The sequence below is a fragment of the Microtus ochrogaster genome, chromosome 5 (assembly GCF_000317375.1).
Source record: "Microtus ochrogaster isolate Prairie Vole_2 chromosome 5, MicOch1.0, whole genome shotgun sequence".
Lineage (NCBI taxonomy): Eukaryota > Metazoa > Chordata > Mammalia > Rodentia > Cricetidae > Microtus > Microtus ochrogaster.
In genome coordinates, this window is record NC_022012.1 from 30,434,733 (window position 1) to 30,450,721 (window position 15,989).

At 44.4% G+C, this 15,989-nt stretch overlaps 1 protein-coding gene across 1 annotated transcript in view; it reads left to right on the forward strand.

The window, feature by feature from the left end:
* Fez1 (fasciculation and elongation protein zeta 1) overlaps positions 1-15,989 on the forward strand; it is a 53,613-nt gene that overhangs the window by 8,051 nt on the left and 29,573 nt on the right. Inside the window, exons 2-3 of the mRNA XM_005347040.2 lie at positions 2,484-2,838; positions 12,686-12,785. Of these exons, the coding sequence (XP_005347097.1) occupies positions 2,528-2,838; positions 12,686-12,785 (411 nt within the window). The 5' untranslated portion in view covers positions 2,484-2,527. The remainder of the gene's footprint in view (positions 1-2,483; positions 2,839-12,685; positions 12,786-15,989) is intronic.

Below are 15,989 nucleotides of genomic sequence, written 5' to 3' on the forward strand. Positions count from 1 at the left end.
AAAAAAAAAAAGATAGGGTTTGAAGAGGGCTGGATGGGGGTGTGGGTCACAGCTGCTGGGCTTTAGCAGACTTAGATGTGTAGTCCTTGTGCAATATTCAAGATGGCTGTGGGTTTGGCCTTTGGAACACAGAGGCTGAGTCTTTGCTCCCTCCACCCTGCCTCCCCACACCTTCTAAACAGGTTATTTCTCACTCTGTATTCCAGGCCTACCTGGAACTCACTCCATAACTCAGGCTGGCCTGGAACCTGAGACAGGTCTACCCCAGATTCTCAAGTGCTAGAATTATATTTGTGAGCTGCCATTCCTGACTAAAAGCTTAGTTATAGTCTGTGTAGATGTTTTTCATTGGGTAGACCTGTGATAGGGATCATACACAGAGATCTTCACATACACAGTAAGCGCTTTGTCATTGACCTATATCCCTGGGGCTTTATTTCTTAGAAGACAGTAGACCGAAGGCTAGCCCCAAGTTTCTGGGTCACAGCTATCCTGCCTCCTGAGCAGCTGTGACCTCAGGTACAAGCGCCGGTATTGGGCTGCAAAGTGTCTATTAGTGTTTCATGCATTTCTAGGATTTATTAATGGGGAAAGCAATATCTAGATCCAGGATCCCATTTTCTGACCCGTGGAGCGATGCATGTTTTAAAATTTAGATTATTCCATATTTTGAACGGGAGTAATTGCCTATTTGGCATTTTATCCACGGTGGTCTGAGGTAGTGGGCTCTGTTATTTAGTTTCATCTTTATCTTTTGGTGCTAGGAACAGAACCCAGGGCCTTAAGTGTTCTGACCTTGTGCTCTGCCATTAAATTACACTCCCATTCCCTTCTATAATTAAAAAATTAATATTTCTTTAGCATAACACTCTCAGTGGGATAAATTCAGACCACAGGCAGCTTTATATTCATGTTAGGTTTCATTGTCAAATAATTTTAGGTCATGCTGGGTTTGGATACAAGAAGTTGTGAAAAACAAACAAATAAGAAACCATTAAATTAGGTCTGGTAGCATAGTAGCACAATCCTATAATTCCAGCTACTCTAGAGGCTAAGGCAGAAGGACCTGTGTGGGCTAAAGAGTGAGTTCAAAGTCAGTCTAGATGATGTAAGGACAACCACTCAAAAGAAAAAGTAAAAATAGGGCTGATGATGTAGTTCTTCATATGTGCAAGGTCTCAAGTTCAATTCCCAGTACAGAGAGAGAGAGAGAGAGAGAGAGAGAGAGAGAGAGAGACAGACAGAGAGAGAAAGAGAGAGAGAGAGAGAGAGACAGACAGACAGAGAGGAGAAGAGGAGGAAGAGGAAGAGGAGAAAGAGGAGGAGGAGGAAGATGTAGATCCTGTTGTTTTTGGTGGCTTGAAAAAGAATAAGAGGAAGCTCAGAGAACTTAAGTAACTTGCTTAAGGTCATAGCTGGTAGAGATAAAAGAATGCAGATCTGAGTGTCCTAGCCTGGACACTGCCTGTTTCATCACTGTGGTTTGGGGACAACTCCAGAACTTGCTTTGTTTGTTATGAAGATATGCAAAGATATTTGAACTACTTAAGTGCATTGCAGTAGGCAACTTCAGAAGCCACAGATACTCTACTGTTGTTGTTGTTGTTGGGTGGTGGTGGTGGTGGTGGTGGTGGTGGTGGTGGTGGTGGTGGTGGTGGTGTGTGCATGGGCACAGATGCCTGCTTGCGTGCATGCATGCGTGTGTGAATGTGTGGATATGTGTCATATCCTTGTGTGCATGTGTGTATGTGGCTGTGCTCACCAATGTGAGTGCAGTGGAGGCCAGAGGTTGGTATCCACAAGGTTTCCTTAATTGCTTCTCCACCTTATTTTTTCACCCAAAGAATGGAGGAAACTTTGTCTAAAGCCGGGTGATAGTATAGATGGGAAATACCAAGACTGACAGCAGCCACAGCACTGAAGGTACTCAGGGCATCCTTATTTTGTAGAACAGGACCTCTCACTGAACCTGAAACTTGCCATTTCAGCTAGATGGTCTGGCCTGTGAGTCATCTGCCTATCACACCGTCCAGTACTGGGGTTACAGACACACACTGCTCTTACCCCAATTTTATGTGTGTTCTGGGGCTCTCAACTCAGGTCCCTATGCGTATGCAGCATGCCCTTTACACTCCGAATCTCTCCAGCCCAAGGATAGGCTTCTTGTTCCGTTAGACATATTCTTTTAGCACATATTAATTATCCAAAATGACGATTATGTTTCATTATAATTTTTCACACATTTTTATAGTGTGCTCTGATCATATCCCCCTCCTTTACCTTCCATGACCCCTTTCAAGCTCTTATCAAACAAATCCCCTTCTCCTTTCATAAGCATTTTTTAAATCTAGGTTTTGCACGGGGGAGGAGGACTCTGTTTTTCCAGGGGATGTGGAGTAACGGAAGATGTGATCTGGCTCCTCGGCAGACCTCGCACGGAAGCTCGGTCGAGACTCACGCTGCCCTGTGTATATTTCTTCCAGGGAACGGAGCTTGACAGTTGCAGTCACCCCACTGTGGTGCCAGGATGGAGGCCCCGCTGGTGAGTCTAGACGAGGAGTTTGAGGATCTGAGGCCCTCTTGCTCCGAGGACCCAGAGGAAAAGCCGCAGTCTCTCTACGGCTCGTCTCCTCACCACCTGGAGGACCCTTCCCTCTCTGAGCTTGAGAATTTTTCTTCCGAAATAATCAGCTTCAAGTCCATGGAGGACCTGGTGAATGAATTTGACGAAAAGCTCAATGTCTGCTTTCGGAACTACAATGCCAAGACAGAGAACCTGGCTCCAGTGAAGAACCAGTTGCAGATGCAGGAGGAAGAGGAGACTCTTCGGGATGAGGAGTAAGACGCCTTAGCTCCCCGCTCCTGCACCAGGCAGAGTCCACGGTTGGGCTTCTTGACCTAGAGCTAGTGCCTGTCTAAAATGGTCTAAAATGTTCCGTGGGCAGGACTTACATGCTTACGTTACCGTAAGCTGCTGGTGACAGCTGATATTACTCTCTACGTGTCTCCCTGTGGTCACCCTGGGAGAGCTTTCTTGGGTTGAAGCGTTAGAGAAATAAAGGGTTCAGGTTTTTCTAAATACAAAATAGACTTTTTTCCTCAAGACAGCGTTTCTCAGTGTATCCCTGGCTGTCCTGGAACCCGCTCTGTAGACCAGGCTAGCCTTGAACTCACAGAGATTCACCTGCCTCTGCCTCCCGGGTGCTGGGATTAAAGGTGTGTGCCACCACTGCCTGGCCCAAACTAGAATTTTAAGAACAAGAAAATGTAGGGACCTAGCTTCCCCTCTCTCCCTCCCTTCCTCCATTCCTCCCTTCCTCTCCACCTCTCTCTTTTTATCTTTTTTAAAGATTTACTTTTATTTTTGTGTACGGGTGTTTTGTCTGTAAGTATATATGTATACCACACATGTGTCTATTTTTATAGAAACCAGAACAGGGTTTGGGATCCCCTGAAACTGGAGTTACTGATAGTTTGTGGGCTGCCATGCGGATGCCGGGAATTGAACAATGTTCCTCTGAAGATCAGCTAGTTCTTCTGAGTGCTGAGCCATTGCTCTAGCCCTGCTCTTTTTCCTTTCACATATTTACGTACTGTCTATGTATTTGTGCATATGTACGGGCACATGCGTGTCATCATGCATGTGTGGAGGTCAGAGGATAACTGTCCACCTTCTACCAGGTAGATCCCAGGGCTTGAACTCAGGTCATCAGGGCTGGTGGGAAGCGCTTTTACCCACTGAGCTATCGTTCAGGCTCTCTCCCTTCCCCATGGTAACCTCCCCAGACATTAAAGATAAATTCCAGAAGAGAATTAATTAGCTGGACAGTTTGGCTCAAGAGACACCTAAATTACAGAATTACAAATCTCAAAATTGTTTATAACTCCCACTGAGATATATCCAAGTAAGATAGCGTCTGAATTGAGAGCCCTGGACAAAAGAAACTTGGAACTAGGTGATGCGGCCTTTGAGTGCTTGCACAGATTTCCCACGTGGCTTACTAACCACTGTCCAGGGCCATAACAGCTGTGAAGGAAAGAAATCTGAGGGAAGCATTTCCTGAGGAGAAGCGAGGAAAGACGCGATCTGCTCCATAAAGAAGCCTGTTCCAGGGCTGGGAACTTGGCTCTGTTGGTAGAGTGCTTGCCCAGCCCACATGAAGCCATGGGTTCCATCCCCAGCACCAAGTAAACTGGGTGTTGTGGCTCATTGCTGTAACTCCAGCACTTAGAATTGGACCCAGTGGGATCAGAAGCTCAGGGTCATTCTCAGCTACAAACACCATTTGGGGCCAACTTGAATACTAGACTTGATCTAGTCTCAGAAAGAAAAAAAAAAAGCATTTGAAGGATTTTTAGAGATTTAGAAGAAAATGCATGAGTTCCTGTATGGATAAAATACGCATCGATTTTTCTTTAGAAATAACACAAAAAATGTCTAGTAGTTGGGTTGCTAGGACCAACTGTACTTTGTTCCTCCCCACCCATGTGGGGTCTCTAAGCCAGGGCTTTGTACATACTAGACCACAGGGCTACCGCCAATCTACTTCCCGGCTCCCCCTTTTCATTTGTGGACTTGAGTAGAAAAAAACCATCCATAATAATTGGGTAAGAAATATATTGAAGACCCTGATTGCTTGATGGCTTGAAACTAGAGAGGGCTGCCCCTCTCGAAAATACAGGAGCATGGTCTGTATCCCTCACTGTTACATACCCCTCCCCTTACATGGGGCTTCGTGTGCAGTTAGCGACCACATGGTGTTCTTAAATAGATTATTATACTAGTGAACGTGCTGGATGAGTAGTAATAACTCACCTTGTAGATCCAGTCATTGTATTTCTAGGCCACTCTTTTCTCTTTAATTTATGCTAGTTCATGATCATACATTTCACTCTGGTGACCGGAGCTATGACCGTGGGTTGTAGGTTTCAGTTCAGTTTTAATATTTCCAATCGATTCTTTCAAAATTTTGCACTAGTTATAGTTTGCTGGAAAAAAAATAAGAGTTTTCTGTTGGGCTTTATTAGAAACACAGAGTCTATGAATCCTAATTTTCCTACTCTCTGTGTGACCTTGGTCAAGTCCACTTAGCTGTAGTGGATTGCAGGGGTCCTCATTTTTGAAACCTCCAGAGCTCAGTCTTGATGAAGCAGGGCTAAGGACTTGCAGAGAGCCCGAGTACGTCCCTCACTCCGGGCATGCTCTGAAAATGGCGTTTTCAAACGAGTCCAGTTCCGATTGTATTGCTTCCAGTTAATCATCTCTTTGCACCTGAGCCCTTCCTCTGCCTATTAAGGTGAAAGCCCAGTGAGCGGCTTCTCGTTCCCACCTGGCACATTAGCAGAGACCACTCCATGTTAATTACCATCACGGGGGATTATTGGGCTTCTCAAGCAATGGTTTTCTGTCCTGATTGCCTTATTGATGCCTCAGCTAAGAGACTCAGCTTGGATAATTGCTGAGCTGGAGGTAGGGGAAGATGTGGGGAGTAAGAGGGGAGGGAGGGAGGTCAACACTGTACTTTCCAGGCATATAGTGCATATAGAAACCTCTGTAAAACTCAAAATAAAAGTAAGAATCACGTTGCCTACTTTGTTTTGCAGGCGCTATCCAGATCTCTCAGCTGTGGAATTGTGGCTAAGCAAAGGAAAAGGATGATTCAAAGGCTAACCTGGTCCTAAGTCTCCCCTAGTGTTGCTGTGGTAACCTGCTTGGGTTTAGTATTTAGAGGGATGGCTCATCCACAAATAAGCTGGATAGACTTTAAGTGGAATTAGAGATCAAGCGTAGAAGCCCCAAATAAAAACAAGGGGATCATTTCGTGGTGAAATGAAATTCCTTAAGTTAGCACAAAGCAGAGGAAATGCAGCGATTGCCCACAGGTCTTCCTTTCTGTAGTTTGGAACCATTTGGCCAATAGGGGATTGATTGACTTGTCAATGTATCTCTGATTCAAAGCACAGAGATTCTGGTATTAAAGGAAAGCTGTCTAGATGGCACACACCTGTGCACTCTGGAGGAAGACGCAAGAGGATGACAAACTCAAGGCTACACAATCAGTTCTAGGACAGTCTTGTTTGTATGAGACCATCTTTAAAAAATATTTAAAGAGAGAGCCAGATTTAAAGAGTATGTTTATCTATCTATCTATCTATCTATCTATCTATCTATCTATCTATCTATCTATCTATCATCTGTCCCTCTATCTGTCTGTCTATCTATTATCTATCTGTCTATCATCTTTCTATCAATCATCTGCTTATCTATCTATCTATCTATCTATTTATCTATCTATCATCTGTCCCTCTATCTGTCTGTCTATCTTCTATCTATCTATCTATCTATCTATCTATCTATCTATCTATCTATCTATCATCCATCATCTATATCTATCTTCTATCTATCTATCTATCTATCTATCTATCTATCTATCTATCTATCTATCTATCATCTTTCTATCAATCATCTATCTATCTATCTATCTATCTATCTATCTATCTATCTATCTATCTATCTATCTATCTGGTTTTGAATTCCGTTTCAGAATCATCTCCCCTCCTCCTCCCTCTCACTCTCTCCCCTTTCCCTCCCTCGTCCTCATTTACTCCCCTTCTTCCTGTCCCCTTGCTCTTTTAGTTTTCGAAAGAGGATCTTGCTTGAGACCACAATGGCCTTGAATCCTCCTGCCTCGGCCTCCTGAGTACTGAGATTACGCGTTTACACCACCTCCAACTGACCCGGAACCTATTCTTCATTTATGTGCAGTCACTCTTTTCCCTTGTTATAAAACACGGGCCTGGAATTTAGAGCCTCTATGAAGTTACTATAAACTGAGAGTGGGGAACCATGCCAAAGAAAACAGAAACTAGGAACGGACAGCTCTTACCCACTTCCTGTCTCTCTAGGGTTGTTCTCAGCCCTTGCAATATTCTATAGAAGTCGAAATGATTGGCAGCAATAGCTGCTTCCCATTCCTCAGATAGGATTTATAAGCTAAAGAGAATGTTAAAAACAAAGTTTACACAAGACTATTACTAGAAATACTTTAAATGGAAGATAAGTCAAATGGGGAAATAACTTATCTTTAAGAAAATTCTGTTCTCTCTAGCCTGGTGGTGGTGGTGTTGGCACACACCTTTAGTCCCAGCACTCGGGAGGCAGAGGCAGCCGGCTCTTTGGGAGTTCAAGTTCAGTCTGGCCTACAGATTGAGTTCCAGGACAACCAGGACTACACTGTCTCAACTACCCCCCCTTCAAAAAAAGAAAGAAAGAAGTTCTCTTCTTAGAGGTTCAGTTCCCCATGTACAAGGGAGAAATATTGTTGTTCTATTTATATATTCGAGAGAATCTAAAAATGTTGTGCAAAGGCACGACTACAAAAGTGTACACATGTGTGAGCATGGGCCTTGTATTATTGGACCTGGAAATGGCTGACTCAAAGACAGTTATGGAATTTGTTGCTAGCTTAAAGTTTAATTAGCACTTTGAGCTGCCTATTATATTGTCAGTCTACATGACTGGATTGTGTGTGTGTTTATTAGGACTGATGTAGCCCTGATGGTATGTTGCCGGGTTCAGGTTTGCAACGTATGTACATGTCTTTGTACAAATCTCCTCCATTAGGGCTGCTCACACTCAGACAGCACCCTTTTCCAAATGCCTGGCCCACTTCAGTAAAAGTCAGGGTAAAGGATTCTACTGACACCCAAGACCAAACCAAAACACACATATGGAAGCCAACTGTGGTAGCTCATGTTTAAGATTCCAGCACTAGGGAAAATTTCAGGAGGATTGCTACTAGGTCTAGGTTAATTTGGACTACAAGTGAGACCTTGTTCCAAAGAACCAAAAGAAAAGAAGTATGCAGACAAAGAACCTTCTCTCTGACCATGGGGACCAAATTAAATCTCAGGCATCAAGGCTGCCTCATGGCAAGGGCAGAGACAACCTGACTAATCTCGCATATTTGTTAAGTGAAAGTGAAGGGAGCTTGCAAAATCTCTCTACTTGGATGGGAAAGCGGTCTGTGACAGCTACCACCCCAATGACCATCAGTGTTAAACTAGGCTGATCTGGCTAGCTAGGAGAGTGTCCCCTTTCTCCTTCACCACCCACATGAATCCCTCCTGAAACAGAATCAAATGGTCAAGGAGTAGAACCTTCCCAGGTAGAGCCGTCCTGAGGAAGCTGTTCTTTGGCCAAGGATATGCGAGTCGCTGCCTTCTCCAGCTAGAACCTCCAGACGCGCAAAGTCTCCCTTCTCCACCTTCTCCATGGTAAGAGTAAATGACAGGATGCTTCCTAGAGTGCAGCATTTATCTGTTCGTTTATTGTTCTGGAGAGGGAGCCCAGGCCCTTGCCCATACCAGACAAATGCTTGTTATACCACTGAGTTACATCCTCTTCCCTGAGAAGAGTTTAAATCTCGCTGGGTGGTGGTGGTGCGTGCCTTTAATCCCAGCACTCAGGAGGCAGAGGCAGGTGGATCTCTGTGAGTTCGAGGCCAGCCTGGTCTATAAGAGCTAGTTCCAGGACAGGCTCTAAAACTACAGTGAAACCCTGTCTCGAAAAACCAAAAAAAAAAAAAAAAAGAATTTAAATCTCAAAGTAGACAGGTGTGGTGGCTGTTAAGCCCAGATCACACAATCCCCCCAACCAAACCAACAAGGAGACCGAGTCCCCTATGTAAAAGTGAAGACAAGACTGCAAACTCAGACTGTGTGTCTAACATATTAGAATGATCGGAGAGCCCCAACCTCAGTTAGGATTGAGTTTTTATAGTAGCAATGGTGTGGGGTAAGGGATTTCTAAGGTCCAGGACCCCTGATTGGGTGACATTTGTCTAGGGGTGCCCTGGTGAATGCGTGCTGGCAGGTGATCCTATCTACAACAGTTGGAACGTTAGGAATTTCCTTTGGATGCTCTGTTCCTGGGTGGTGCCTGGGTGGTACCTGTTGGTCTCAGTTTATGGTCTTTCTTGGAACCAGGTATTGCCTCAGGGTTAACTACTGAAACTCAGGCCTTTATTGAGCTTGTCATGGCTGAATTCCGGCAGAAGCAGGGATATTGCTGAGGGTTTGAGGCCAACCTGGGCTACAAAACGCCTTCCAGGATAGTCAGGGCAACATAGTGAGACCTTGTCTCAAAAATAAAAAAGTATAAAATGGAATATATCCACTCATAAGAACCCTAAACAGACCCCCCCATCCGCCACCGCATGGGGGGGGTCTCCATTCTTGAGGCTGGCTGGCATGTTCTGCCTTTGCCTTCCGTGGACCACAGCTGTGGGCTGGAGTCCCCCAAAGAAGTCCTGGCACACACTGATCCCCAGTCAGAATAATGTCAGTGGGGGGGACTTTGCGCTTAGAATTTGTGTCTAAATCGCTGCTTCACCTTATGATTTGAAACTTGGTTTATCATTCTGATGTCCATACCAATGTCAGCCATAATCTGAATCATGAAGAGTTGAAATCAGGGAGAGGCCAGCAGGTTGGCCGCTGTGCGGCCCCGTTCAAAGGCCACCCCTGCCATTAGTGAATGTGTAAATCTGGGCGATGTGATTGCCGACACCGCCTTCTAGGTTCTCATAGGCAACAGCCTGTAGAACTGTGAGTGATGAACACGTTCATCTTCACAGAGAGCTTAGAGGAGGGCTGTGCTCAGGAACTGCTTGTGAGAGAGGGCGGCAGTTGTTGATAAAGGGCCCTTGAGTGACTGCGAGGGAGCGCAAGAGACTGGAGGAGCCTCAGCTTGAAGGTCATTCGTGGACTTGGAAGGATGAAAAGGAATGAAAACACGAAGATGGTTTGAAATCTTCAGTACACACAGGGTTGGGAAGTTGCCTAGAACCCAAAATTAGCCTGAAAATTCACTAGTTGCTGGAAGTGGTGGCACACACCTTAAACCTAGAGGCAGTCCGGATCTACATAACAAGTTTCAGGCCAGCTAGGGCTATTCAGTGAAACGGTGTCTTCAAAGTAAAACTAAATGGCAGAGTAGTCAATGAAGGCTCAGGGATGAAAAGCTTGCGACTGTCAGGTTCAGGATTTATTCAGTCTCAAGGTGAATAGAAGAGGTACAGTCCCTTGAGATCCCAGCTTCCCTTCAGGAACAAAAGACACAGCCTATTTGGAACTTTGCTGAGTCTCGTTTCTCCAGTGTTTCCTGCAGGGGCACAGCTACAGGAGGATTCATTCCCAAAGCATTCATTCCAAAGCACAGTGATTTAAGAGCAGGCCCATTCCCTTTCCAGTGGGGGTGGTGGGTGGAGCATTTTTTTTTTTTTGAGTTAGCAAGTCGTATTTTCTTCTTGGTTCCACAATGCTGTGGGGCTTGGCTTTATACAAGTACCTGACAGTACCTGGGATATCATCCATGGTTTAAGATGCAGGCTCCGGGGCTGGGGAGATGGCCTAGTGGATGAAGTGCTTGCCACGTAGCATGAAGACCTGAGTTTGGATCCCTAGCACCCATGTTAAAAGTTGGGTGCACCAGGTGAGTTTGTTAGTTAGTGTTGAAGGGGCAGAGACAGATAGAGCATGGGGACTCACTGGCCAGCTAACCTAGCCAAAATGATAGGTACAGCTAGAGACTTGGTCTCAAAAAATACGGTGAAGAGCAATAGAGGACACCCAAACATCTGCAGTTGGCTTTCTTTTACTCTTTACTCTTTGGGGGGGCCACTACCCAGCTCCCAAATAAATATACATGAAGACTTATTATTACTTATAGACATCCAGCCTTAGCTTGGCTTATTTCTTGTCACCTTTTCTTAAATTATCCTGTCTACCTTTTGCCTCTAGTCGTTTACCTTTTTCTACTTCTATATGTTTTTTTCTTTCCTTCTTATTCTGTGTCTGGCTGGGTGGGTAGCCCCTCTTTTTTCAGTCCCCTTTTTGTCTCTTTTTTCCCTATTTATTCTCTCTGACTTCCAGCCCCACCTATCCTTTCTTCTGCTTTGCTATTGGCTGTTCAACTCTTTATTAGAACAATCAAATATTTTAGACAGGCAAAGTAACACAGCTTCGCAAAGTTAAACAAATACAACATAAAAGAATGCAACAACAACAACAATGAAAGAATGCAGCACATCTTTGCATCATTAAATGTTTGACAGCATAAAAAATGTAGCAAATCTTTAAATAATATTCTATAGCAGTCATCCTCTGGAATCCATACACACATGTACAAGATGAATTTGCATACACAACCCACACACACGTGCACACACAGGAAGCAGGCTTTGAAATCTTGCTGAGTGGCTGTCACATGAACACTTGATGACTTTATTCTCTCAAAGTGCTTTCTTGTATGATAGAAAAATACCAATCAGGTGCCTCTCCTGTCAATAAATTGCTTCATGAGGTTTTTTTTTTTTTTTTGTTTGTTTGTTTTTGTTTTTCGAGACAGGGTTTCTCTGTGGTTTTTGGAGCCTGTCCTAGAACTAGCTCTTGTAGACCAGGCTGGTCTCGAACTCACAGAGATCCGCCTGCCTCTGCCTCCCTAGTGCTGGGATTAAAGGCGTGCGCCACCACTGCCCGGCTGAGGTTTTTTTTTATTTACCGGTTTTTACATACATTAATTTTCCAGAAAAATCTTTTTATATATCTATATAATTTATTCTATTTTTAGTTTTATGACAGTTACCTTATCATTGTGTATTTGATTTCAAATATCTGTGATCAGGTGCCTACTAATTCATTGGTTTTCCTGATATGCTTGTGACGTCAGAATGTTTTTCAAATCATCTCTGCTCATCCTTGTACCTGCTAGGCAAATGCTCTATCGCTAAACTATAACCTTGGTCCCCAACACTCCCTTTTTGCCAAAGAGGTGTTAGGAAATCAAGTGATAAGAATTATAGGAAACCTTTTGTGTGTGTGTGTGTGTGTGTGTGTGTGTGTATGTGTGTGTGTGTGTATACAGAATCAAGAAGAAATATAGCATCTTTCCCTTCTAAAAACTAATTGTGTGACTATGCAGCCCCCACTGGCCTACAACTTAATATGTAAACCAGACTAGCCTCCAACTCATGGACATCCATTGTCTGTGCTTCCCCAGTGCTGGGGTTAGAGGTGAGTGTCACTATGCCTGGCTTTTTTCCATTTTGTACATTTGCTTGAGTACAAATGGAAACACAGCTCCATTAAACTCCACATAAGAAGAAGGCAGGGTTGTGTTGCGGTGTGCTCCCTGGGGCACTTTGGAAAGGAAGTGCACAGTCACAGTATTGGTATTATCCTCTTGCCCATGTTAGATTTCAAGGCACTAATTCCTGAGAGAAGACTGGAAGCCTCTCAAGTTGAAATATGTCACCAGTCTCAGATAGGGAATCTGCCCAACCTCCTCCTCTACCCTCTGGTTCTCTTGGACTATGGGAAAGGGACTTCTGAGATTCAAGAATAAACTATTTGGTCAGGGTGCAGATTAATTTCTAAGCAAAAATGGAACACCTTTCCTTCTGAACCCTCTCCTCTGGACAGGGCCCCAGCCCCATGCCCATGGCTTTCTCCTCTGGACACGCCTTGAATTCTGTTTTTCAGCTGCTGCCTCTGCATGCTGGAAGGCAGATGACCTCAGCCTGGCACACACAGCAGCCTGTCTCTTGCTTGGCCCGGCTCTTCCTTCCTCCAGGAGGGGTCAGGCCGCAGATGTGTGCTAATGAGAGCTTTTCTTTGTTTACAGGGTATGGGATGCTCTGACAGACAATTACATCCCTTCACTCTCAGAAGACTGGAGGGACCCAAACATTGAGGCTCTGAATGGCAACAGCTCTGACACGGAGGTACCTCTCTGGGGCCCGCTATTTAGTCAGGATTGGGAGGATATGGAATCCAGATAGAAAACTGCCTGACAATTCAAGGGCCTTCTAAAGCACTAGTTCAGAGTCACTGTTGGGAATACAGGATCGCCAGACTCAATGTCTCTCTACAGCTGTTGAGAAAGATAAGACAGGAAGGAGACCCGGTGTGTCTGAGGTCATTGGGATGGCCGTGCATAAAAAGAGTAAGAATGGTGTCTTCTTTAGGGTTCCTACTGCTGTGAAGAGACACTGTGACCACAGAAACTCTTAGAAAGGAAAACATTTAATACGGTTTAGAGGTTTAGTGTCCATTGTCATCGAGGCAGGAAAGCGGGCAGATGTAGTGGAGAAGGAGCTGAGAAACCTACACCTTTTTTTTTTTGTTTGTTTCTTTTTGTTTTTCAAGACAGGGTTTCTCTGTAGCTTTGGAGCCTGTCCTGGAACTTGCTCTGTAGACCAGGCTGGCCTCAAATTCACAGATATCTACCTGCCTCTGCCTCCCAAGTACTGGGATTAAAGGTTTGCCCCACAACTACCTGCAGAAATCTACATTTTGATCTGCAGATGGCAGCAAAAGAACTAAAACATTTCCTCCAATGATGCCACACCTACTTCAAGAAGCCCACACCTCCCAATAGTGCCACTCCCTGTGAACCTTTGGAGGCCATTTTTATTCAGACCTTCCCAACTGGCTACCTATGTCCCCAGTCATTCTGATGGCATACCTGTAATCCCAGCCCTCCGGGGCTGAGGAAGGAGAACTGCCACAAGTTTGAGCAAGGCTACACTAGAGAGTGAGACCCTAGTCCCCACAGATATACAAACAAAAACATTTTTAAGAATCAGGGTTTAGTTCCATCAGAAACAATGTTTGAGCAAGCGCTGGTGGACCATAACGCCTGCTGGTTAGAGCCAGGGCCCAGATGAACTGACTGCACAGTGGGTAAGAAGCTGTTGTGTTTGTTCCTTTTCAAGTACAGAGGATGACTTAGGGCTTCAATGGAGCTGGAGAGATGGCTCAGTAGTTAAGAGCATTTGCTGCTCTGGCGGAAGACCCGAGGTCAGTTCCTAGCACCATGTCAGATGGCTTAACAACCGCCTGTAACTGCAGCTCCAAGGGATCTGATACCCTCCTCTGCCTCTGTAGGCATCCTCATACAAATGGCATTAAATTAGCACACACACACACACACACACACACACACACACACACACACACACACACTTTAAAAGAAGGAAATTGGCATCTTCTTTTGAGTTGATTGTATAGTCTTTCAGAAAATCCAGAGTGCTCCTGGTGACTGACTGTACATATATATACTATATATGTAGTGGTATTTTAGTCAGCAGAGCAGAGCATCTCTGACTGAATTATAAACTGGGGTGGTGCACTTCTTTAATCCCAGCACTCCTGAGGCAGAGGCAAGCAGATCTCTGTTCAAGACTAGTCTGGTTTACAAAGCGAGTTCCTATACAGCAAGGGCTACACAGAAAAACCCTGTCTCAGGAGAAAAAAAGGACATTTATTTCCTATAGTTCTAGAGATTGGAAATCTAAGATCAAGTGGCAGGCAGATTCAGTCTGTGGGGAAGGCTAATTTCTGTTCGTGGGTGGCACTTTCTTGTGAGGTTCACACATCGTAGAAGGGGCAAATGAGGTTCCTTGAATTTATTTTATAAGGGATTAATACCATTCATGAGGGTTCTACATGCAACTTAAGGTGCTACTGTCCTTGTCACTTTGGAGGTCGGTGTTTCTGAAAACATTGAGTGGTGGTGGGTGGAAAGACGTCCACAAACACCGAGGTGATAATCCAGGTGAAAAGGCTGCACAATGGTCAGAGGTGTATATCGCTGGGTGGTGGCGCACACTCTTAATCCCAGCACTTGGTTGGCAAATCTCTGTGAGTTCAAGGCCAGCCTGGTCTACTAGAGCTAGTTCCAGGACAGGCTCCAAAACTACAGAGAAACCCTGTCTCGAAAAACAAAACAAAAAGAAAAAGACAACTTTTACCTTGTTTGGCTTCCTAGTTTCAGCCATGAAAAAATTTGACAATTTTGTATTCAGAAAATGTGCTGGCACAGCCCTGGGTGGTGGGGACTCAGCAAATGGCGAATCGTGGTGTATCACATCTTCCTGGAAGCTCAAGAGTTGGTCCCAAGTAAAAGAGAAGGACGCAGATTTCCCTGACTGGGCACTCTATCTGCAGACTACTGCTCAAAATACAACAACGAAGAGATCAGCACTTGTTGAATGCTTCATAGCCTTCTTAAGTTTTCTAATCACGAGCAATACAGAATACTCGGGACCTCAAGGCTTCATTGGCAGGCGAGACAATGACTTCGAGACAATGTTTTACTGCAAGAACACTCACACTGACACTGGAGCTTGGGTCTCAGGTCCTCTCTGAACTCCTGCTGTGCATTTTCTCTTGCAGCACACATCTATACAATAACTCGTAGTCACCCAAAATAAAAGACGGTCAAAAAATAATGCAATGAGCCTAGCTATAGAAATCAAATCAGGTCATCGTGATCCAAGAGGCAGATTTTCCTGGGTTATTTAAGTCTGGCATAGGACAGGTGATAAAAGTGGGGGAAGGAGTCTGTCTGCTTCATCTCATCCTCCATTATCACCTGGTTTTATTACAGTAGAAGGACTTTAACTGACCCCAGTTTAAATGACTTAACAGGTTGACCAGTACTCCGAATTCCTTCTGTTAGCCTGACCAACCAAACACTCATAGTATATGTACACCGCTGGGCAGTCTCAATTTAATGAGTCTTTGTAATCGTCTATTTTGTGGTTATTACCAAGAATCAGTTGTTTGCTTCCCTACCTGTTTATGCTTGTCTTTGTGACTAAAATAAGTAATTGAATTAAATATCATAGACACTCTTCAATCCTGACTACAATAAGAACGATTTGGGTTTTGTTAAAATCAAAGTGACACATTTATACAGTTATAAAAGATCAACCACCCAGTAGTGATGACACACACATTCAATTCCAGCATTTGGGATGTAGAGCTGGGTGGATCTCTGTGAGTTCGAAGCCAGCCTGGTCTACAGAGCTAGTTCTAGGACAGCCAAGGCTACACAGAGAAACCCTGTCGTGAAAAGCCATTCAGAAATTTATAAACAAAGCTGCTTTGGACATTGTTATATACATCATTGTAGGAGTATG